At 45.8% G+C, this 22250-nt stretch overlaps 1 protein-coding gene and 2 long non-coding RNA genes across 8 annotated transcripts; 1 reads left to right on the top strand and 2 right to left on the bottom strand.

Annotated features, from left to right (window-relative positions):
- Nucleotides 1-845: 845 nt before the first annotated feature.
- On the bottom strand, nt 846-8936 carry LOC147354676 (putative killer cell immunoglobulin-like receptor like protein KIR3DP1). 4 transcript variants are annotated; one of them, XM_086354596.1, is made up of 9 exons: nt 8192-8936; nt 8014-8049; nt 6603-6869; nt 5408-5707; nt 4083-4382; nt 3064-3114; nt 2201-2323; nt 1421-1473; nt 846-1309 (listed from the first exon to the last, which is right to left on the bottom strand). In XM_086354596.1, the coding sequence occupies exons 1-9, from the start codon at nt 8223-8225 to the stop codon at nt 1154-1156; spliced, it is 1320 nt and encodes a 439-aa protein (XP_086210722.1). In that variant the 5' UTR covers nt 8226-8936; the 3' UTR covers nt 846-1153. The 4 variants fall into 4 exon arrangements, with proteins under 4 accessions (XP_086210722.1, XP_086210724.1, XP_086210721.1 ...); XM_086354598.1 differs by lacking the exon at nt 4083-4382 and having other exon boundaries at nt 8192-8362; XM_086354595.1 differs by having other exon boundaries at nt 8014-8243.
- Nucleotides 8937-11919: 2983 nt separating this feature from the next.
- On the bottom strand, nt 11920-12996 carry LOC147354677 (uncharacterized). The gene is made up of 2 exons (XR_015146530.1): nt 12722-12996; nt 11920-12541 (listed from the first exon to the last, which is right to left on the bottom strand). It is a non-coding gene; the product is annotated as an uncharacterized LOC147354677 (long non-coding RNA).
- Nucleotides 12997-14427: 1431 nt separating this feature from the next.
- On the top strand, nt 14428-22005 carry LOC147354678 (uncharacterized). Of its 3 annotated transcripts, XR_015146532.1 has the most exons (3): nt 14651-14743; nt 20243-20461; nt 21730-22005. It is a non-coding gene; the product is annotated as an uncharacterized LOC147354678 (long non-coding RNA). The 3 variants fall into 3 exon arrangements; XR_015146531.1 differs by lacking the exon at nt 20243-20461 and having other exon boundaries at nt 14428-14743; XR_015146533.1 differs by lacking the exons at nt 14651-14743; nt 20243-20461 and adding an exon at nt 20473-21474.
- Nucleotides 22006-22250: the final 245 nt, after the last annotated feature.

The raw sequence follows: 22250 nt of genomic DNA on the forward strand, positions 1-22250 counted from the left end.
TTTTTATTTTCTTAATGCTTATTTTTGTTTATCTGGCTGCGTCAGATCTGAGATGTGGAACGTGGTATCCTTTTAGTTGTAGCTTGTGGGATCTAGTTCTCTGACCAGAGATTGAACCTGGACCCCCTGCATTGTGAACCCAGAGTCTTAGTCACTGGACCATTACAGAAATCACTATTTTGATTTTTAGATTCCACATAGAAGTGAAAATATATAGCATTTCTCTTTCCCTGTCTGACTTATTTCACTAAGCATAATGACCTCCAAGTCAATCCATGTTCTCAAAAGTCAGGAGTTTATTCTTTTTAGAAAGCTGAGGGGGCTTCTCTGGTGGCACAGTGGTAAAGAATCTGCCTGTCATTGCAAGAGGCCTGAGAGACCTGAGTTTGATGACTCGAGAAGATCCCCTGAAGAAAAGAATGGAAACCGATTCCAGTATTCTTGCCTGGAGAATCCCATGCACATAGGAGCCTGGGCGGCTACAGACCATGGGTCGCAAAAATGACTGAGTTGACTTAGCATGCGTGTGTTCAGCCTAATATGGTTAGTGGCACCATACTGGCTATCTCAGAGTATACTTCATCTTTTTATTTGGCCAACTAGCATTATTATTTTTTCATGGAAAGCATTTTATTTTCAATATAACGGTGTGCACATGTCAATCCCAAACTCCCAAACTATCTGTCCCGCCACTCCTCCCCTCTGGTAACTCTAAGTTTGTTCTCTAAGTCTACAAGTCTGTTTCAGTCTTGTAAATAAGTTTACCCTTGTAAAATGTTACTGAACAGAGGGGTTTACTTTTATTCATTTTGTTTTAAACTGAATAATTTGAAGAATCAACTGGCAAATTTTTTATGTTTTATTGGAATTGTATAAAAAGTAGAGTGATCATGATAAGCTACCTAGTATGAGCGATTGATTATAGTATCTCCCCAAAAGGTGAGATAGTTACAATAGAGTCCTAGAATAGCCAGGAGATCATTAAGAGGTGGTGGGATTTTTGAAGACGATACTGTAATTCTTGGACTCCACTCCTCACCTCAGAGTTGCTGGGCTGCTTTGGAGGGGAAGGAGTGTCCATGAAGAACCCCTTTAACAAGAGATCTAGGTCCTCGATTGGTGACACTCTGTGTGCTCAGAGGATGGGGCCAATTCAGGGCTCAGCACAGTCTTGGTTTACATCGAATTTCTCATAAATAATGGGTTCAGCAGAGGGGTGCATGGGCCTCAGGGGAGTGGGATTGAACCGTCTCTCAGAGAGGGTCCCGAGGTCCAAGTGAGCGTATATCACGTCTTCTGCTGCAGAGTCCTGAGAGGAGAGAGGTGAGAATGATGGACTGAGGTGTGATCTTCAAAGGCTGGGGCATTGGGCATTGGAGGGGCTCAGACTATGGCAAGGATTTGGGCTGGGAGGACTCACTTCACCATTCACTGTTCTGTCTTCCATGGGCTCTCCTTCCATGGTGGCAACATCTGCAAATGGAAGAGAGTCAAGGCTCTTCAGGGTGGAGGCAGTTATTCCAGACCTCCGTAACTTTGATAGTTACATCAAAGCCAGAAAAAGGCAGGGGTGTGCCCCAGGTTGCTGAGCCTGTCTACTCCACTAAATGAAAACAAAACAAAACAAAACAAAATATTCCATAAACAAGCCCAGCCATTCACAGACTGTCTCATGAATCTGTGCAAACTCATGGACCCATCCTACATCTTCTGTTATGGACCATCCTCTTCTACATATCAGCAGATTCCCAAGATCATGTAGGGGAAAAAATGCATGGTTGTAGTGTAAGGGAAGAACAGGGCTTGAAATGTCCCTGGTGACCCGAGGATTAAGGGTCAACCTTCCAGTTCAGGGAGCGGGGTTCTATCCCTGGTGGGAGAATTGAGATCCCAAATGCCTTGAAGCAAGTATCCTTAGTGCTGCAACTGCTGAGCCTGTGAGCTCTGTAGCCTTGAACTGCACCCCAGCACCACAATGAGGATCCCCCATGCTGCAGCCAAGACCTGATGCAGCCAAGAATAAATCAACACATATTTTCATAAAAATTACAGGGTTCCCTGGGTCTCTGGAAGATGTTTCATCGGGGATTACAACAACGGAAATCAGTTTTTAACCTACAAGAAATGAAAACGCCATTCTCTGCGATGAGCCCACTCCCCCTGGGTCAGATGATGCTGAGCTCACCACCTTCAGACTTACGGTTTTGGGTAGAAAACCAGTGACAGACAAGAGCAGCGAGGATAATGCTGGTAGAGGTGAAGGCTATGATGAGCCCAAGGACAATGTACCATGTGCTGGAGTGTGCTTGAGGAAGCTGTGCTTCTGCCAACAAGCCAAGAGAAGAACGTCTGGTTATTCGTTGCATACACCCTGCCCCTACACACAGGAGTTATTGTTTCCTTGTGTCAAAGTGTGTCAGCACCTGTCAACCTGATCAGTTATGGCCTCCACTTCCCAGGAGGTACCAAAGCATCCAGGAGAGATGCTAGCAGTGGATGAAGTAAGGAGGCCACACAAGACCAGCAGAGGTCTGAAACAAGGTACCCCAGGCACCAATGCAGTTTTTCTCTGCTGCCCCATATGACAAGGCCTGGTGTTTTTGGATGAATGTGACCCTTTAGTCCACAATACATTTCCCCCTCCATCCACATAGACTTCGAATGGAATCCTCAAGAAGATATGACACTTTTATTTCTGACCTGTGGAATGCTTAGTTCACAAAACACTAAGAGGAATAATACATATAAAGGTGCTCCCTAAAATTCTCCACTTGCACTGCCATCCATACCCAAAGATCCTGGTGGAGGGAGGGTAAGCATCTCCCTTAAACATGGGGTTAGGTCACTCTGATCCACTTTCTTCAATTTAGAAATTCCCAGTCACAGAGCATGAGAAGCTCAATGTCCCCTCTGGTTCTAGGCAGACCATGGTCTCAAATGCTCACGTGACAGGGACATTGAGGAGCCCAAAGTCACAGAGCTGGGAGTTGGCAGAGCCAACACACACACAGGAACCCTCTGTCTTCTCAGAAATTTTCTGAGATAGGACACCATCTTGCTTACCTTCTGTGGTGTGTGGATTCATGGTTGATGGGCAAGTACTTGTAGTGGATCCTTGGGGAAAAAAAGAGAGAAGGGGTGAACAGTAACCTTCCTCATACTAACTGAAGGTGGAATGTTGTTTCTGGAAGGTTGACCTCCTGCCTGCCCTTGACTCTATCATCCCTCAGAGCACTGACGGTGGAGGGGAGAGCTTCTGGTCCCTCCCCGTGAATGCGTTGAGTGGACCCTCCATCCTGGAGAAGGGATGGTGGAAGGAGGCAGGAAAGATATGCCGGGTGGTGAAAGACAGCTGTAAGCAAGACATTCTCTCTGCTCCTGGAATGAGTATCTGTGCTCCTTAATTGGGAAATCACCTGTATGTCAGAGGTGCTTCTGGGAAAACATTAAGAGCAAGTGGCCAATGCAATCTCTGATCTTTCCAAATGAGCCTAGCCTCTCCTCCTCCAGGGTCTACCCTGGCTCTTTTGCTTTTTTGCATGGATAGACAGGACTCTGATGTGGAGCATCCATACAGGAAGTGGAAGAGGGTTGAGATGGATCTACTATCTCTCTTTCTCTCTGGTTCTCATTGCCTCCATTCCTCCAGAAGCCATAAGGTTCCCCTAACACCAACAAGGAGCCTTTGATATATGGCTCATCATACAGTAACATGTTATGCAAAAACCCAAATGGGCTTTTTGCCCACTGCAATCTCATTTTCTAGATTGTAAAGCACGGGACTCTTCATGGGTTCTCCAGGCAAGAATACTGGAATGGGTTGCCACTTCCTCCTCCAGGGGACCACGTTTTGTCAGGACTCTTCACTATGACCCTTCAGGCTTGGGTGGCCCTGCATGACCGGCTCATAGCTTCACTGAGGTACGAAGGCCCCTTCACCATTACAAGGCTGTGATCCATGTGGAGGAGATAATGAAGGACAGAGGAGTCTGTCGTGCTGCAGTCCACAAGGTGGCAAAGGGTTGGACAACATAGCGACTGAACAGGAACAACAAAGCCTGGGCCAGGAAGAGGTTCCTCACCTGTGACAGACAGGAACAGTGGGTCGCTGGAGTCTGACCAGAAGTAGGGAGAGTGAGTGAAGGAGCCATAGCACCTGTAGATCCCACTGTGGGCTGGGGTCCCAGGACCCAGAGGGAACTCTGCCTGGAGTGCTCCATGGGGGCTCTGCCCTCCAGCAAGTGGGCACCCAAGGTTCTCCCCATCCCTGAGCAGATGGAACTGGTCAAAGGCACTCTCGGAGCTGCAGACCAAGGTCACATTCTCTCCTGACCTCACCACAGGGCACCCCTGGGCTGAGAGAGAGGGTTTCTTGGACAGACCTGGAAGGAAGAGACCTTGAACTTAGAGCACAAAATAACTCTAGTCCTAAGTATAGGACTAACCAGAAGTGTGCCACAAGAGAAGCACTGCAATGAGAAGGCCACCCACTGCCAGGAGAGAAAGCCCCACAGTAAGGGATACCCAGCACAGGGAAAACTTCAGAAATAACTTTTAAAATGGAGTGTCATTTAATATCCTTTTTAAAAGAAAGAATATATGTATATGAATAACTAAATCACTCTGTTGTACAACAGGAATTAACAACATCTGAAATCCACTAGACTTCAACAAACATAAATAAGATAAAATAAATTTAAAAAATCAACCAGATGTGCTGTTCTCTTGAAATAAACGGAACCTACTAACTACTGCTGGGGACCATCAGAAAGCATGGCATTGACCCAGAAGAAGAGATTATGGAGTGAAAATTGCCAGAATCTCACAGGATCTTTGACCACCTCTTTCTTGAGGGCGTGTTCAGTGCTGCCCTGCCCACCCCCAGGGGCTGGAAGGGACTCCTTATCGGGGAGGGTTGGAGGGACAGCTCTCCCTCTCTTTGTGCAGAAGGAGAGTTAAACTGCGAGGCTGAGCAACTTCAGGGTGTTGACATTCAACTCGATCACACAGGGGCCAGACTGCAAGGGCGTCTGGTACCACAGTGTGCTCCTGATAGAGGAAGGGAGCTCTGACATCAAAGCAGGAAACCAACCCCTTAACCAACCGTCATTGGCTGCCTGAGCAGGGGAATTACCCGTGTCCCTTCTCTGGTACATTTTTCTCCGTTGGTCATTCTTTCACGTTCTTGCTCCTTCACTCTGTCACCGGCTGAGTCTTCTTAGCACATGGCACGGACTCTGTTCTCTTTTCCTTTCCACTTTCACACCTCCTCTCTCTGGTTTGTTCCCTCTCCTGAGCTTGTGAGTGTCTCTGCATGCCTGTCATTCTCTCCCAGTACTGATGCTGGACTGGACACCAGACCTTCTGTGACACAGAGAGCAGAAGGGACTGGTCTGGCCACACTCACCTGTGATGACAATGTCCACAGGATCGCTGGGGGCTGACCACTCATAGGGGGAGCTGCTGAGAGAGCTGTAGCATCTGTAGGTGCCCACACTCGCCAAACTCATGGGGCCAATGACAAAGTCAGCTGTGCAATGTCCACCAGTGAGCATCCTTCCACGTCTCTGGAAATGCCCTGTGCTGCTTTCTTGGTGCAGGATAAACTTGTCAAACACCACCGGTGAGTGACAGCGGAGGGTCACATTCTTTCCCCGCTGCACGATGGGCCCTGGGTGGGCTGAGATGGAGGGTTTTGTGAACACACCTAGGAGCAAAGAGGTTGTGAGCTTCAGTGAGTCACCCCACCTCAGTGCTTCCCTTGAGAGCTGAAGGTGTAAAACTCCTCCCCATTTGCCAGCGGAGCCAATTACCCTTCCTGTGTGTTTTGTTGCATTCTCTTTAGCCTTGTTCTTGGGCTTTGGCTCATGCTTTTACGTCTGGCTCATGTTTCTCTTTGCTCAAGACCTCCAGCCTCCTCTGTGCTCATTCTAAGCTCTTTAGCTTTTGGATCTGCTCTCGGGTCCATGCATGCATACTCAGTCACTTCAGTTGAGTCCAACTCTGTGCAACTCCATGGACTGTAGCCAGCCAGGCTCCTCTGACCATGGGATTCTCCAGTTGAGAATACTGAGTGGGTTGCCATGCTCTCAGCTTCATCCCATCCCTAATATGCATGGTGGGAGCTGGGGTGGGTCTCAGATGCATACCCTGGCTCCCTTCACACTCATCTAGAATGTGGGCAATGACTGCAGAACGTTGGGGTGGAGGTGGAGAAAAGGGAACATTTCCAATCTGTGACCCCTTCTCATGCCTCTGAGACATTCCTGAGACTCCTCCCTGGGGCTCCAGCTCCTTCATAAGGGATTACAGCTCCCTACCGGGTGGCAGGTGCTGAATCAGGGTCGTGCCCTATCCTCCCTGCTGGCAGGCAGTGGCAGAGTCCTGTCTAACTAATGCCTAGGGAGGCTCCTCCTTCCTGCACTGGGGCACCCCATCCCTATATTCAATACCCTGAGTTTAAACTCTCAGAGTGGGTCCTCTTTCCCTCCTTCGGTCCTGGCTGGTAGTCCTGAGGAAGTCTTGGACTGCACTGGGACGTGGACCTAGGGAAGGGTTGCCTGCAGGCACGGCTGTCCTGGGCTGGGCTGGACCTCTCCTACCTGAGACCACAATCTGCAGGGGGTCACTGGGTGCAGACCAAGAGGCTCGAGAACACATATAGAACCCAGCATGTTCTCTGGTCACAGGGCCAAGGGTGAAGTTGTTGACATAATGTCCCTGGAGCTCAGGCAAACGCCTTCTCTCATCTGTTTTGAACAGTGTGAATCTCTTAAGTGGAGAACGTGAGTGACACCAAAGAGTCACGGTCTGTCCTAAGGGAACCACAGGGCTTGGCCAGGCGGACAAAGACAGCTTCTCATATTCACCTAGGAGAGAAGGAGACACAGGCTTTGAAAAGAAAATGGGAACAGTCAGCTCTCCCCACTGCTCTCGTGGGTGGGCTTCCCCTTTAATTCTTCGAACTCTCCTCCCCTAACGTGCATCACCCTGATGCTCAAGGACACCTGGGGCTTGGGGACAGACAGAGACACAGTCAATCCAGGACGGACATCATGGAAATTCTCAGGACATGAATCACTCTTTGGGTTGACAAAATGTTGAAAACCTTTCTCTCAAAACACAAAACACCTGGGGATTCCTGGGCAGTCCAGTGGTTAGGACTTGGCACTTTCTCTGCCAAGGGCCCGAGTTCATCCCTGATCAGGGAACTAAGATCCCGCAAGCTGCATGATGAAGGCAAATAAAACACCACAGAAAAACTGATGCATGGGCAAGAAGCGAAAGGACTTCCCTGTTGCATTTGTTGTAGCTCAAAATGGTAAAGAATCTTCCTGCAAGGCAGGAGACCAGGGTTCAATCCCTCAGTTGGCAAGATCCCCTGGACAAGGCAATGGCAACCCCCTCCAGTATTCTTGCCTGGAGAATCCCATGGACAGAGGAGCCTGTTGAGCTGCAGTCCGTGGGGTCGAAAGGAGTCAGACACGATACTCTAACACTTACACAACTCAGCAGTGAAAAAGGCACTTGACTAAAAAGAAGGAAGTAAACCTTGAACCTCGCTCCTTTGTTAGCTAACTACAATCACACATCAAATGTGAGACAAGGTCCAGGTGGCCCTGCCTGATGACCAGACCCTTCCCTAGGGTCAGGTCTAGCAGGCGGACCCGCAGATCCTGTTGTTAAGTGTTGGTTGGAGATGGCATGGGCCTACTTGTAGGTGAGGGTCTGTGGGCTGCAGCCTCTTGCTCCCCTCTCATGATAGAAATGGCACTCAGTGGGCCTAGCTCCTAACTCCCAGACTTCACACTGTGCCTTCAGGTCCAGAGTCCAGAGCTGGACTAACCTCTGGGGAGAGTGAATATGACTATCAAGGCCAATAGGAGGACCTGGGATCCACAGGGCACGCCGCTCTCACTGTACTGACAGGGGTCTCACCCCAGCCCCCAGTGTCATCTGCATCAGCCCCAACTGCTCTGCTCAACAGAGAAATAAGGGATGGGGAGGACTCACCCGCAAGTGCCCAGATCTTCAGACTCACACAGAATCCTAGAAGGAAAAGCATGTCAGAGATGGCTTGTCCTGATGGACCCCACGCTCCTTGCACACTCATCCAGGGAACCTGGTCAGTGGTGTGAAGACCCCCAGATTTCCACCATAACCCTCTCCTACCGTGTCTTTCCGGACTCACCGAGACTCAGGAGGCTGAGGAGTGTGGGGCACATGGCTCTGCTTCTGTGAGACAGGAGGCACAACTGAGCAAAGCTGACAGAGTCACAGGATGCGGAAGACGGGCGGTGCTATTGGTACAGTCAGCCTGGCTCATGTCACATGGGAAGATGGCCAGCCTCTTCTCACGCCAGGGATGGAAGTCTGACCTGAGCCTCATCTGGAGCACGCCTCATGACCCAATCCTCACTTTTTGTTTCCCTAACTATAAACCTAAGAGGATTCAGACAGATCTTGCTGCCTTTAGGAAGTAGAAACGGCGATTCAGTGTATACCATGCAGGATGCTTTTCTCAAGCTCTTGATAAATCTCATTAACCTTAACTCTTCAAAGAAGAGAAATCACATGTTCCCACCTCGTATGTCAGGCTCAGTGAAGGTTGCCAATTAAAGACTCATTAATAGAGACTTTTATTTTGCATTCTTATGAGAAGACCAGACATGCATATTATGGTTCTTTGAAAATATTTTAAAATTCTACATTGTAATATGTGATTAAGAAACTAACTGTGTTAGTTTCAGGTGTACAACAAAGTGATTCAGTTATATATATACATGCATCTATTGCTTTTCAAATTCTTTCCCCACTTAGGTAGTTACAGAATATTAAGTAGAATCCTCTGTTTTATACAGTAGGTCCTTGTGGTCATGCATTTTTTATATAGCCGTGTGTATATGTAAGTCCCAAACTTCCAATCTAACCTCCCCCTGACAATATCCCCCCTGGTAACCATAAGTTCATTCTCTGTGAATCTGTTTTGTAAATAAGTTCATTTTTTTAGATTTCACAAATAAATTATATCTTTGTGATATTTGTCTTTCTCTGACTGTTCTTCATCTGAAATTATTTCGTGACTGTGAGTGGAAACTTTGCACACAGACACTCTCTCTGTCTCTCTTCCTCCCTTTCTAAGCCAAGGACCACACATGTACACAAAGATAATGTGTGTAAAGATGACTGCGGTGTTCTGGGGGGAAGGGGATTTGTTCTGCCTGAAAAGGTGGACCACCTTGCTTCCTAGATACTCAGATGAACACAAAATATGTCAAGTAGGGACTTCCAAGCTACAGATTGCTTGAGTGAGGGACGTGTCCACAACAATCAACTCCAAACTGGGGCAAAATGGCCCAGCTTTGGCATCCAGTTTCAGGATGCCAAGGGCAGACATACAGCCAATTCAGCTGTTGTTCATAGACAGGAAACAAACCTCAGTAAGTGCAGTGATTCCACACCATTTTGCTGGTGGTGGGGGTCATTAACATTAGTGATGCTCCCTAAGTAATAAATCTGGTTCTCCTCTTGATCTTTATGTATGCAATGGAGTAACAGTACAGTCACCCTTCTTAAAATTTCCTCTTATTTACTTAATATCATGTTTCAGAATTGATCTGTATTCTTTGTCATTTCAGTTTGTGCATTTTTACTGTCATGTAAGGTTCATTGCAGATATAGAAACCACAAATTTTTAAAAATTAAAAAAAATATTGAAGTATAGTTCATTTCTGCTGTACAGCAAGTTGATTCAGCTTGACATGTATATTCTTTTCCATTATGATTTATGCCAAGATACTGAATAAAATTCCCTGTGCCATACTGTAGACCTCATTCTTTATCCATTCTACGTATAAATAGATTTCATCTGCTAATTCCAAGATCCAGTCCTTCCCTCCTTGGAAACCACAAGCCTGTTCTCTGTGTCTGTGAGTCTGTTCCTCTTTCATTGATATGTTCCTTTTAGATTCCACACATGGGTGATATCACAGAAAATTGTCTTTCTCTTTCTGTCTACTTCACTTAATATGTTAATCCCAGGTTCACCCATGCTGCTGCAAATGGTATGATTTCATTTTTTAAATGTCTGAGTGGTATTCCATTCTCTGTGCGTATAAGCATATACATCTTCTTTATCCATTCATCTGTTGATGGACAATTAGGCTGTTCCCATGTCTTGGCTATTGTAAGTTTTGCTGCTATGGACATAGGGGTGTATGAATCTTTTAAAGGTATAGTTTTTTTCCAGACATATGCTCAGGACTGGAATTGTTGGATCATATGGAAACTCTGCTTTTACTTTTTTTGAGGAACTTCCATACTGTTTTCTACAGTGGCTGCACCAGTTTCCACTCCCCCAACAGTGTAAGAGGGTTTCCCTCTTCTCCACACCCTCTCCAGCATCTATTATTCGGCAACTGTCTAATGATGGCCATTCTGATCGCTATGAGGTGGTACCTCCTTGCAGTGTCGATTTGCCTTTCTCTACTAATGTGCAATGCTGAGCATCTTTTCATATGCCTGTTGGCCATCTGCGTATCTTCTTTTAAACCACAGATACCAATTGTGAGAGTGACGTCTATGGATTTTGTCTGAAATGAACGACACCTCTGCTAATGTCTCATGAATGTGCTCTGAGTCCAACCTCATGTTGTTTGTCAAGGGGCAGAGTGATGAGGTGTTCAGGAAAGGAATAGTGACTTTATTTGGAAAGCCAGCACACCAATGAGATCGTGAACTTGTGCCCCAAAGCATCATCTTACCTGAGTTAGATGGGCTTTTGGGGGAGTGAGAGGGATGGTCCAACAGTGTTTACTGAATGTGAAATAACCCTAGCCCGTGGGGAAGAAAATTCCAAGAAAAGAGAACAATACACATTAAATACTCATGTGTGAACTCACACTTTCACACTTTTACACACACACACATACACACACTAAAAGAGGAGGAGGTGTGGCTGGTTGTTGCAGTGTTTTAATTAACTAATTAATGGTTGTGCTGGGTCTTCTTCGCTGTGCACAGGCTTTCTCTAGTTGTGGGCAGGGGGGCTGCTCTTTGCTGTGTGCAGGGTCTCATCGCTGTGGCTTCTCTTGTTGTGGAGCACCCGCTCTAGGCACATGGGCTTGAGGCCCACGGGCTTAAAAGCCCCGAGGCATGTGGAATCTTCTCGGTCTTGGGATCGGGCCTGTGTCCCCCACATGGGCAGGCAGATTCCCAACTACTAGACCACCAGGGAAGCCCTGTTGCAAGCTTTTTTCCCCCTTAATTTATTTATGTTTAATTAAAGGGCAATTACAATACTGTCATGGTTTCTGCCATACATCAACATGGATCAACCATAGGTATACTTACGTCCCCTCCACTGTGGAAATCTTTTAATTCTGGAATCCTTTGTTCTTGAAGCTGTCCATGCAGGTCTGGTCATAAAGTCCCTTTAAGCCCCTGACAAGACAAAAGGTTCTGTCTGTTCTGCCACTTTTTATCTCTACACGAATGGGAAAGTGTTATACCTTTCAAGTTCAGAGCCTTGAGAAGAGGTTAGTCCCTCAGTCGTGTCTGACTTTTTGTGATCCCATGGGCTGTGACCCACCAGGCTCCTCTGTCCATGGGGGTTCTCCAGGCAAGAATGCTGGGGTGGGTTGCTATTTCCATCTCCGGGAGATCTTCCCAACCGAGGGATTGACTCAGGTCTCCTGTGTTGCAGGCAGATTCTTTATCATCTGAGTCACCAGGAAAGCCCACCAGTAACATAATATGATTCAATATTTTGTCCCACAATTAACATTGCCATTTTTTTCCATTTACTTTTATCATGGACATGGTAGGATTTTGGCATAATGCTTTCACTCTCAGTGTAGCATAACACTGACATGGAATATACCATAAATTTAAAAATAGAAGGATGAATACAATGCTAGATTTCTTTTTTTTTTTTTAAGTTTTATTAAAGTATAAAGGAGATAGAGAAAACTTCTGACATAGGCATCAGAAGGGGGCAGAAAGAGTACCCCAATGCTAGATTTCTAATTTTTAAAAAAGGTATGCAACAAGCAAAAAAGATTTACTGTATAGCATGGAGAACTATAGTCAATATCTTGTAATAACCTAAAATGGAAAATAATCTGAAAAATAATGTATGTGTGCTTGTATAACTGAAAATCACCTTGCTGTGCACCTGAAACATTGTAAGTCAACTACACTTCAATAAAATATGTATATGATGAGATTAAAAAATGGAACCAGTAAAATAAATAAATTTTAAAACAAGATGAAAGAAAATGAAGTCACTCAGCCATGTCTAACTCTTTGCAACCCTATGGACTGTAGGCAAGCAGGCTCCAATGTTCATGGGATTTTCCAGGCAAGAATACTGGAATGCATTGCCATTTCCTTCTCCAAATAATGCAGGCCAACCGCAGCATACTCCCTTATGGTCTGTGTACTCACTCTCACATTCCAACTCTGCATAGGGTGTATTCACATGGGCACCCTGAGCTGCCCAAAAGAGTCTCAGCCCAGATAGTTGGTTTGTGGAAGGTCACTGGAAGAAAATTAGAGACTGAGTCCCAGGCCTTCCCCACCCCTCACTCCCCAGCCCAGCTCATGAGCCCTTCCAGGTTTCATCAGCATCACTCTAGAATCCCAGTGCCTGACCTTGCCCCTTACCAACTTCCTGGGACTCAAGTGAGATATGGGTCCCAGGAGACCCAGGAGGACTCACCTGCAGGGTTCAGGGTCTTCTGGCCCAGACTCAGCCTTGGAAGTGAAAGATTTGCTGCCAAATGCTTGGGCTAATTCTCTCCCCATCAGGATCCCTGGCCCCTCACGCTGTCTGAACCATGAGGTTCCTGTGAACTGGGGGCAGGGTGGGCGTCCTGTACCCTCCTGCGGTGCCCTCCCTACTCTGCACAACTGGCTGAGGAGGAGAAGCTCAGAGAAGATGGAAGGCATGTCTGCAGCTCTGAGTGCCCAGCTGCCCCTGCCCCCGCCCTGTACAGATGAGGAGACCAAGGGGCCCTAGAGGACAAACAGGATGTGGTCCCTGGGGGGCTGCCGCCACCCCTCAGGGTTCCCACAGCCATAGACTCACAACAGGGTGCGGCCCCTCCGTGTACCTGGTGCTGATGTCTCCAGGCAGGGCTCAGGAGGCATCTCAGCCCAGACATGAGGTCTCAGCTCTTTCTCTTTCTGCCTTGTCTAACCCCCTGCTCCAGAGGGTGGGACCCAGGTTTTCATTCTGAATCAGCCCTGGACAGTTTGGCTCCAAATAGGACTCAGAACTTTATTTTCCCAGTCCCCTCCAGAAATGGAATTTACTTCTCATCTTGGGTCATTTCATAAATTATTGCAGAGCACCTACTATGTACCAGGCATTGATGCCACACACAGAAATACACCCATGACCCAGGTTAACCCATCTTCTGTAGTTGGTTGAAGAACTGAGATTCTGCAGAATGCAGGCATCAAATGCCAACATTCAATTATTTTTTTAAAAGAAGATATATAAGAATAACTGGAGTTCATGTCTACACTGTGAACATTAAGAAAAAGGAAGATTATGACAGCTGGTCCCCGCACCTAAAGGCCAAAAACAAATAAAGATAATTAGGGGGGAAACGGAGAAGGCAATGGCACCCCACTCCAGTACTCTTACCTGGAAAATCCCATGGATGGAGGAGCCTGGTGGGCTGCAGTCCATGGGGTCGTGACTGAGCAACTTCACTTTCACTTTTCACTGTCATGCATTGGAGGAGGAAATGGCAACCCATTCCAGTGTTCTTGCCTGGAGAATCCCAGAGACAGGAGAGCCTGGTGGGCTGCCGTCTATGGGGTTGCAGAGAGTCGGACTTGACTGAAGCGACTTAGCAGCAGCAGCAGGGGGAAAAATGGAAACAGTGACAGTAGCAACACAGGAGACCCAGAATGTCTTCACTTTAAGTGATCCTGAAATTTCTTGGTAAATGAGTTCTTGGGTGGTTTAGTTCTAAGCCAGGAGAGACATCACACACAGAGAGCTCAATGAGCAACTAAGGCTCTGTGGAGCTTGATTTTCATCCCATTTGCCACTCAGTTCACACCAGGGTCCTCATGGTGTTATCCTCTTCAGCCCTCCTCTTGGTTGAGCCAAGCCACATTGTGCCACCAATTGTTAATTTAAAAGGCGCAAGATTCTCAAATCCTTTTTTTCAGTGAAAACAAGCAAAAATAAACAACAAGCCCAAATATCTATGGATTAATGCAACACATGCAAAGCCTCCCTGGGGCAAGTGTTCTCTCTGCAGCCCTTCAGTGATCTGGAGTGGAATGTCCAGTAGAATTCTCTGTGATGACGGGACTTTTTAAACATCTGCTCTGTCCAGCACCATGGCGCCTGGCCACATGATGCTACTGAGCACTTGAAATGTGGTGGGTGTGACTGAAGAACTGAATGCTCTGCTTCATATACGTGTAGAGTCATTGTCTGTACCTCGTGGCTGGGTAACTACTTTATCAGCCAGTGCAGATCTAGACTGAGGGGGATCTTGTTGTCTCGTTTCTACCCTTGGAACCCCAGCACCCTCAGTGCACGTGGCTGTGAAAGAGCATAAAGAAGCACGCACTGGCTCTTTAAGACGCCAGCCAGGAAGTGACGCATATCACCGCTACTGGAAGCCTATTGGCTAGAACAGATATGCGGCCCCGCCCACCTGTAGGTCCTGCCTGGGGACTGTGGTCAGGAAGAGGAAGAGAGGTGGAAAAAATGGTAAGCGCTAGAAATATGTACCATAATCCTTTTATTTTAATTTTACGTCTTCATGGGGGAGAAAGAAAGTTCCGTGATCCTAATTTGGCTTAGCTAAGAGAAGGCAATGGCAACCCACTCCAGTTTCCTTGCCTGGAGAATCCCATGGACAGAGGAGCCTGGCGGGCTACAGTCCATGGGGTCGCAAAGAATCGGACAAGACTGAGCAAGTAAACAAGACAAGTCATGCTTTCAAGAAAAGTAGAATTCAGCAAAAAAGTAGAATCCCGGGGACGGCGGAGCCTGGTGGGCTGCCGTCTATGGGGTCGCACAGAGTCGGACACGACTGAAGCGACTTAGCAGCAGCAGAATTCAGCAAGAGGCGCACTGACAGTGAATTATTTCTAACAGCGACACCCTATGGCCGACTTTGAGAACTGCATCTTCCCTGATCCCCTGGGATCACCAGGAATCAATGTGGGACCCCAGTGTACTCATAGACTCTCTTCCCATCTCTAAGATTTACCATAGTCAAGTGAATCACCATCTTGGGCTTGGTGATACTGATACTTGTTAAAGAAAATAGTTCCCTGTGCTATACAGTGGGACCTTGTTGTTTATCCATCCTGTATATATAATAGCTTGCATCCACTAACCCCAAACTCCTAGTCCGTCCCTCCCCCAACTCCCACCTTGGCAACCATAAAGCTGTACAGACCTGCTTTTTATTGTTGTCTGACTTTCCTCATTTCTTTCCATTCAGGGAAAAGCTGAGTCCTCCTCTCCTTTCAGCCAGTCCCTTAGCGACTCCACTTTGTGGTACATCATGACAGGCAGCTCCTCCCATCTTTTTTTTTTTTTTTTTTAGCTTCAAGGACATTTATTGTTAAGGAGTCTTGTGGTTGGCAGTCAGCTCAACAGTGTAATCAAGGTCTTAGAATTTTTCTGTTTTTTCATTCTCTGCTTTCGTTAGCTTGTTGAATCTGCTTGTTCTTTTTTTTTTTTTTTTTTGCCTTATGGTGGCAAGATGGCTATTGCAGTTCCAGACATCACATCTTTGTTCAAAACAAGAAATAGGAGAAAGCCACCCTGTCAGCACACCCACCTTTAGTGTCTGTTCTCATGCCGTTTTTCAAAATCAAGGTCAGATCAGATCAGTCGCTCAGTCATGTCCGACTCTTTGCGACCCCATGAATCACAGCACGCCAGGCCTCCCTGTCCATCACTGACTCCCGGAGTTCACTCAGACTCATGTCCATCGAGTCAGTGATTCCATCCAGCCATCTCATCCTCTGTCGTCCCCTTCTCCTCTTGCCCCCAATCCCTCCCAGCATCAGAGTCTTTTCCAATGAGTCAACTCTTCGCATGAGGTGGCCAAAGTACTGGAGTTTCAGCTTTAGCATCATTCCTTCCAAAGAAATCCCAGAGCTGATCTCCTTTAGAATGGACTGGTTGGATCTCCTTGCAGTCCAAGGGACTATCAAGAGTCTTCTCCAACACCACAGTTCAAAAGCATCAATTCTTCTGTGCTCAGCTTTCTTCACAGTCCAACTCTCACATCCATACATGACCACGGGAAAAACCATAGCCTTGACTAGACGAACCTTTGTTGGCAAAGTAATGTCTCTGCTTTTGAATATGCTCTCTAGGTTGGTCATAACTTTCCTTCCAAGGAGTAAGCGTCTTTTAATTTCATGGCTGCAATCACCATCTGCAGTGATTTTGGAGCCCAGAAAAATAAAGTCAGCCACTGTTTCCACTGTTTCCCCATCTATTTCCCATGAAGTGATGGGACTGGATGCCATGATCTTCGTTTTCTGAATGTTGAGCTTTAAGCCCACTTTTTCACTCTCCACTTTAAACCTTCATCAAGAGGCTTTTTAGTTCCTCTTCACTTTCTGCCATAAGAGTGGTGTCATCTGCATATCTGAGGTTATTGATATTTCTCCCAGCAATCTTGATTCCAGCTTGTGTTTCTTCCAGTCCAGCGTTTCTCATGATGTACTCTGCATATAAGTTAAATAAACAGGGTGACAATATACAGCCTTGACGTACTCCTTTTCCTATTTGGAACCAGTCTGTTGTTCCATGTCCAGTTCTAACTGTTGCTTCCTGACCTGCATACAAATTTCTCAAGAGGCAGATCAAGTGGTCTGGTATTCCCATCTCTTTCAGAATTTTCCACAGTTTATTGTGATCCACACAGTCAAAGGCTTTGGCATAGTCAATAAAGCAGAAATAGATGTTTTTCTGGAACTCTCTTGCTTTTTCAGTGATCCAGCAGATGTTGGCAATTTGATCTCTGGTTCCTCTGCATTTTCTAAAACCAGCTTGAACATCAGGAAGTTCACGGTTCACATATTGCTGAAGCCTGGCTTAGAGAATTTTGAGCATTACTTTATTAGCGTGTGAGATGAGTGCAATTGTGCGGTAGTTTGAGCATTCTTTGGCATTGTCTTTCTTTGGGATTGGAATGAAAACTGACCTTTTCCAGTCCTGTGGCCACTGCTGAGTTTTCCAAATTTGCTGGCATATTGAGTGCAGCACTTTCACAGCATCATCTTTCAGGATTTGAAAGAGCTGAACTGGAATTCCATCACCTCCACTAGCTTTGTTGGTAGTGACGCTTTCTAAGGCCCACTTGACTTCACATTCCAGGATGTCTGGCTCTAGGTCAGTAATCACACCATCGTGATTATCTGGGTCGTGAAGATCTTTTTTGTACAGTTCTTCTGTGTATTCTTGCCATCTCTTCTTAATATCTTCTGCTTCTGTTAGGTCCATACCATTTCTGTCCTTTATCGAGCCCATCTTTGATGAAATGTTCCTTTGGTATCTCTGATTTTCTTGAAGAGATCCCTAGTCTTTCCCATTCCGTTGTTTTCCTCTATTTCTTTGCATTGATCGCTGAAGAAGGCTTTCTTATCTTTTCTTGCTATTCTTTGGAACTCTGCATTCAGATGTTTATATCTTTCCTTTTCTCCTTTGCTTTTCACATCTCTTCTTTTCACAGCTATTTGTAAGGTCTCCCCAGACAGCCATTTTGCTTTTTTGCATTTCTTTTCCATGGGGATGGTCTTGATCCCTGTCTCCTGTACAATGTCACAAACCTCATTCCATAGTTCATCAGGCACTCTATCTATCAGATCTAGGCCCTTAAATCTATTTCTCACTTCCACTGTATAATCATAAGGGATTTGATTTAGGTCATATCTGAATCGTCTAGTGGTTTTCCCTACTTTCTTCAATTTAAGTCTGAATTTGGCAATAAGGAGTTCATGGTCTGAGCCACAGTCAGCTCCTGGTCTTGTTTTTGCTGACTGTATACAGCTTCTCCATCTTTGGCTGCAAAGAATATAATCAATCTGATTTCAGTGTTGACCATCTGGTGATGTCCATGTGTAGAGTCTTCTCTTGTGTTGTTGGAAGAGGGTGTTTGTTATGACCAGTGCATTTTCTTGGCAAAACTCTATTAGTCTTTGCTCTGCTTCATTCCGTATTCCAAAGCCAAATTTGCCTGTTACTCCAGGTGTTTCTTGACTTCCTACTTTTGCATTCCAGTCCCCTATAATGAAAAGGACATCTTTTTTGGGTGTTAGTTCTAAAAGGTCTTGTAGGTCTTCATAGAACCGTTCAACTTCAGCTTCTTCAGCATTACTGGTTGGGGTATAGACTTGGATTACTGTGATATTGAATGGTTTGCCTTGGAAATGAACAGAGATCATTCTGTCGTTTTTGAGATTGCATCCAAGTAGTGCATTTTGGACTCTTTTGTTGACCATGATGCCTACTCCATTTCTTCTGAGGGATTCCTGCCTGCAGTAGTAGATATAATGGTCATCTGAGTTAAATTCACCCATTCCAGTTCATTTCAGTTTGCTGATTCCTAGAATGTCGACATTCACTCCTGCCATCTCTTGTTTGACCACTTCCAATTTGCCTTGATTCATGGACCTGACATTCCAGGTTCCTATGCAATATTGCTCTTTACAGCATTGGACCTTGCTTCTATCACCAGTCACATCCACAGCTGGGTATTCTTTTTGCTTTGGCTCCATCCCTTCATTCTTTCTGGAGTTATTTCTCCATTGATCTCCAGTAGCATATTGGGCACCTACTGACCTGGGGAGTTTCTCTTTCAGTATCCTATCATTTTGCCTTTTCATACTGTTCATGGGGTTCTCAAGGCACGAATACTGAAGTGGTTTGCCATTCCCTTCTCCAGTGGACCACATTCTGTCAGATCTCTCCACCATGACCCGCCCATCTTGGGTTGCCCCACGGGCATGGCTTAGTTTCATTGAGTTAGACAAGGCTGTGGTCCTAGTGTGATTAGATTGACTAGTTTTCTGTGAGTATGGTTTCAGTGTGTCTGCCCTCTGATGCCCTCTTGCAACACCTACCATCTTACTTGGGTTTGTCTTACCTTGGGCATGGGGTATCTCTTCACGGCTGCTCCAGCAAAGCACAAGATACACAAAACATAAAATTTACCATTTGAACCGTCTTAAACTGTACACTTTATATAGAGTTATATAGAGTTTCACAGGTGATGCTAGTGGTAAAGAACCTGCCTGCTGATGCTGGAGACATAAGAGGTGCAGGTTCAACTCCTGGGTCAGGAAGATCCCCTGGAGGAGGGCATGGCAACCCACTCCAGTATTCTTGCCTGGAGAATCCCATGGACAGAGGAACCTGGTGGGCTACAGTCCATGGGGTTGCAAAGAGTTGAACACGACTGAAGTGACTTAGCACAGCAACCCAGTGTTATACAACTATCACCACTTAGTTCTAGAACATTTCATCACTTCCTAAAGAAATTGGGAACCTGTTAAACAGTCAGTCCTAATTGTCCACCCCCCCCCCTGCCCCTCGCCAGCCATGGGCAGCCATAAATCCACTTTGTGTCTCTACAGACTTGCCTATTCTGCATATTTCATAGAAATGGAATCATATACTGTGTGCTCTCTTGTGTCTGGTTTCTTTCACTTGGAATGTTTGTTTGCAAGGTTCATCGTGTTGTAGCATGAGTCAGTGCTTCATTCCTTTTTATGGTGGAATAATATTCTGTTGTAGAAATGTACCACATTTTGTTTATTCTTTCTTCAATTGGTGGACACCTGAGATGTTTCCATCTTTTGGCTATTATGACTAATGCTGCTATAAACGTTCATGTACTTTTAAAAAAATTATTTATTTATTTTAATTGGAAGATAATTACTTTACAATATTGTGATTGTTTTTGCCATACATCAATATGAATTGGCCATAGGCATACCTGTGTCCCCTCCCTCCTGAACCCTCCTCCCACCTCCCTCCCCACCCCATCCCTCCAGGTTGTCACAGAGCACCAGCTTTGGGTGCCCTGTGTCATATAATAAACTCACACTGACTGTCTATTTTACATAGTGAAATGAAAGTCACTCACTCGTGTCTGACTCTTTGTGACCCCGTGGACTATACAGGTCATGAAATTCTCCAGGCCAGAATACTGGAGTGATTAGCCTGTCCCTTTTCCAGGGGATCTTCCCAACCCAAGGATCGAACCCAGGTATCCCACATTGCCAGCAGATTCTTTAACAGCTGAGCCACAAGGGAAGCCCAAGAATACAAGAGTGGTGTAGCCTGTCCCTTCTTCAGGGGATCTTCTCGACCCAGGAACCAAACCAGCATCACCTGTGTTGTAGGTGGATTATTTACCAACTGAGCTATCAGGGAAACCCATCTATTTTACATATGGTAATGTATTTTTTTATCTTATTTATTCTGGCTGCATTGGGTCTTCCTTGCCATATACAGGCTGTCTCTGGCTGATGCGTGCACAGGCTTCGTGCTATGCAGCATGTGAGATCTTTGTTCCCTGATCAGGGATTGAACCTGAGGCCTGTGCATCGGAAAGCAGATTCTTAGCCACTGGATCACCAGGGAAGTCCCAGTGCTTCTCCTTCTTGGTTTCCTTCCTCTGCTTCTGTCTCCTAGGTGTGCTTCTATATTTTTCCCAACAGGGTCTGTTAGACAAGCAGGAGCAGCTGCTGTTGTATCCTGGTAGCCCCAGGACTGTCCACACTCTCGTGTCTGTCCACCCTTGCCAGGTCTGTGACCTGTCATGTGTCTCCCTTCCCTCCCTCCAATCTGATCTAAGTCTCTCTCTGCTCAGCTGAGGCTTCCCTGGCTTAAGAGGATTGGAGCATTTGCTAAATGGACCAGGGCAGGGTCAGAGAACCAGCTGTGGGGAGACCCTGGAGCCAAGACTGTCACAGAAGACAGCAGAGAAACTGGAGACAAAGGAGCATATAATTGGTGCAAGGATACCAGACCGTCAATCCCAAATGCAGACTTTGTAGATACTGAGTCCATGCATGAATGGATCTTTGATTTATGACAAGTTAACCAGTCTCTCCATACACTGACAGCAGTAAATTCATGAGGATAAATGAGAAAGGAATCCCTGACTCACACCACACACACACAATCAATTGTAGGAGTCTTAAGACCCAAAGTGGCTCAGATGATAACCTGCCTACAGTGCATGAGACCCAGGTTCGATCCCTGGGTCAGGAAGATCCCCTGGAGAAGGGAAGGGCTACCCATTCAAGTATTCTTGCCTAGGAAATCCCATTTCCAGAGACATTTCCTCTCTCTTGGCTCCCAAAACAGAGCCTGGCGAGCTACAGTCCATGGGGTTGCAAAGCACTGGACCTGACTGAGCAATTAACATTTTCACTAAGACCTAAACATGGAAGATGATACTGGTAAGATTTTAGAGAATACATTTATGACCAATATCTTTCTTATGATAATGAAAGATTTCTTTAAACAATCTTTGAGGTGGATTGAAAGTAGTAGACCAAGGACCCAGAACTGATACCCCCAACAAACTATTTTCAGTCTGTGATAAGGCAAGTTGACATTGAGTGTCAGGTTTTCTGAATTTTTATGTCAACTTGAGAATGAGGCTTCTGAAGGTTATTTTAAGTCTTTATTAATAAATTCATTTTGTTTTACAGCATATCAGTGTGCCACTGATGGAGACCAAAAAAAAAAGGAAAACACTGGTTGACCACAACAGATAAGGAGAGGCACTGAAATAGACAGGAAAATCAGGAAATTCTACTTCCAAAGAACATGAGTGGGAAAAGAAATGTTTGCAACACTTTAATGGTAATTAAAGTTTTATCCCCAAAAGGGATAAAATGATAAATTCAAACAAATTAAGAAAAATTAACCAAAAAATTCAAAAAATAAAAAAGGGCACTCTGCAAGTATTCCTAATGCCTAATAAACATGAGTAGGGCTCAGTTTCTCTCTCATCAAGGAATCAGTATGAAAAATCACAGAGAAGTCGCCAGACAGCAGATGGGCAACCATCACAAAGGCTCACATCCTAAATGTCCCTGGGATCAGCAGGAGCTCTGGGCGATCGAGGCCGGTCAAGTGTCCCCTGGGAAGTTCCTGCGGGTGGCACCCACCAAAGCCAAGCGCACACCGGGAGCAGCAATTCCATGGCTGGCTTAGGAACCAGCTGAAC

The sequence above is a fragment of the Bos grunniens genome, chromosome 18, assembly GCF_055505025.1.
Source record: "Bos grunniens cultivar Pamir isolate PY7600 chromosome 18, Bosgru_T2T1.0, whole genome shotgun sequence".
Lineage (NCBI taxonomy): Eukaryota > Metazoa > Chordata > Mammalia > Artiodactyla > Bovidae > Bos > Bos grunniens.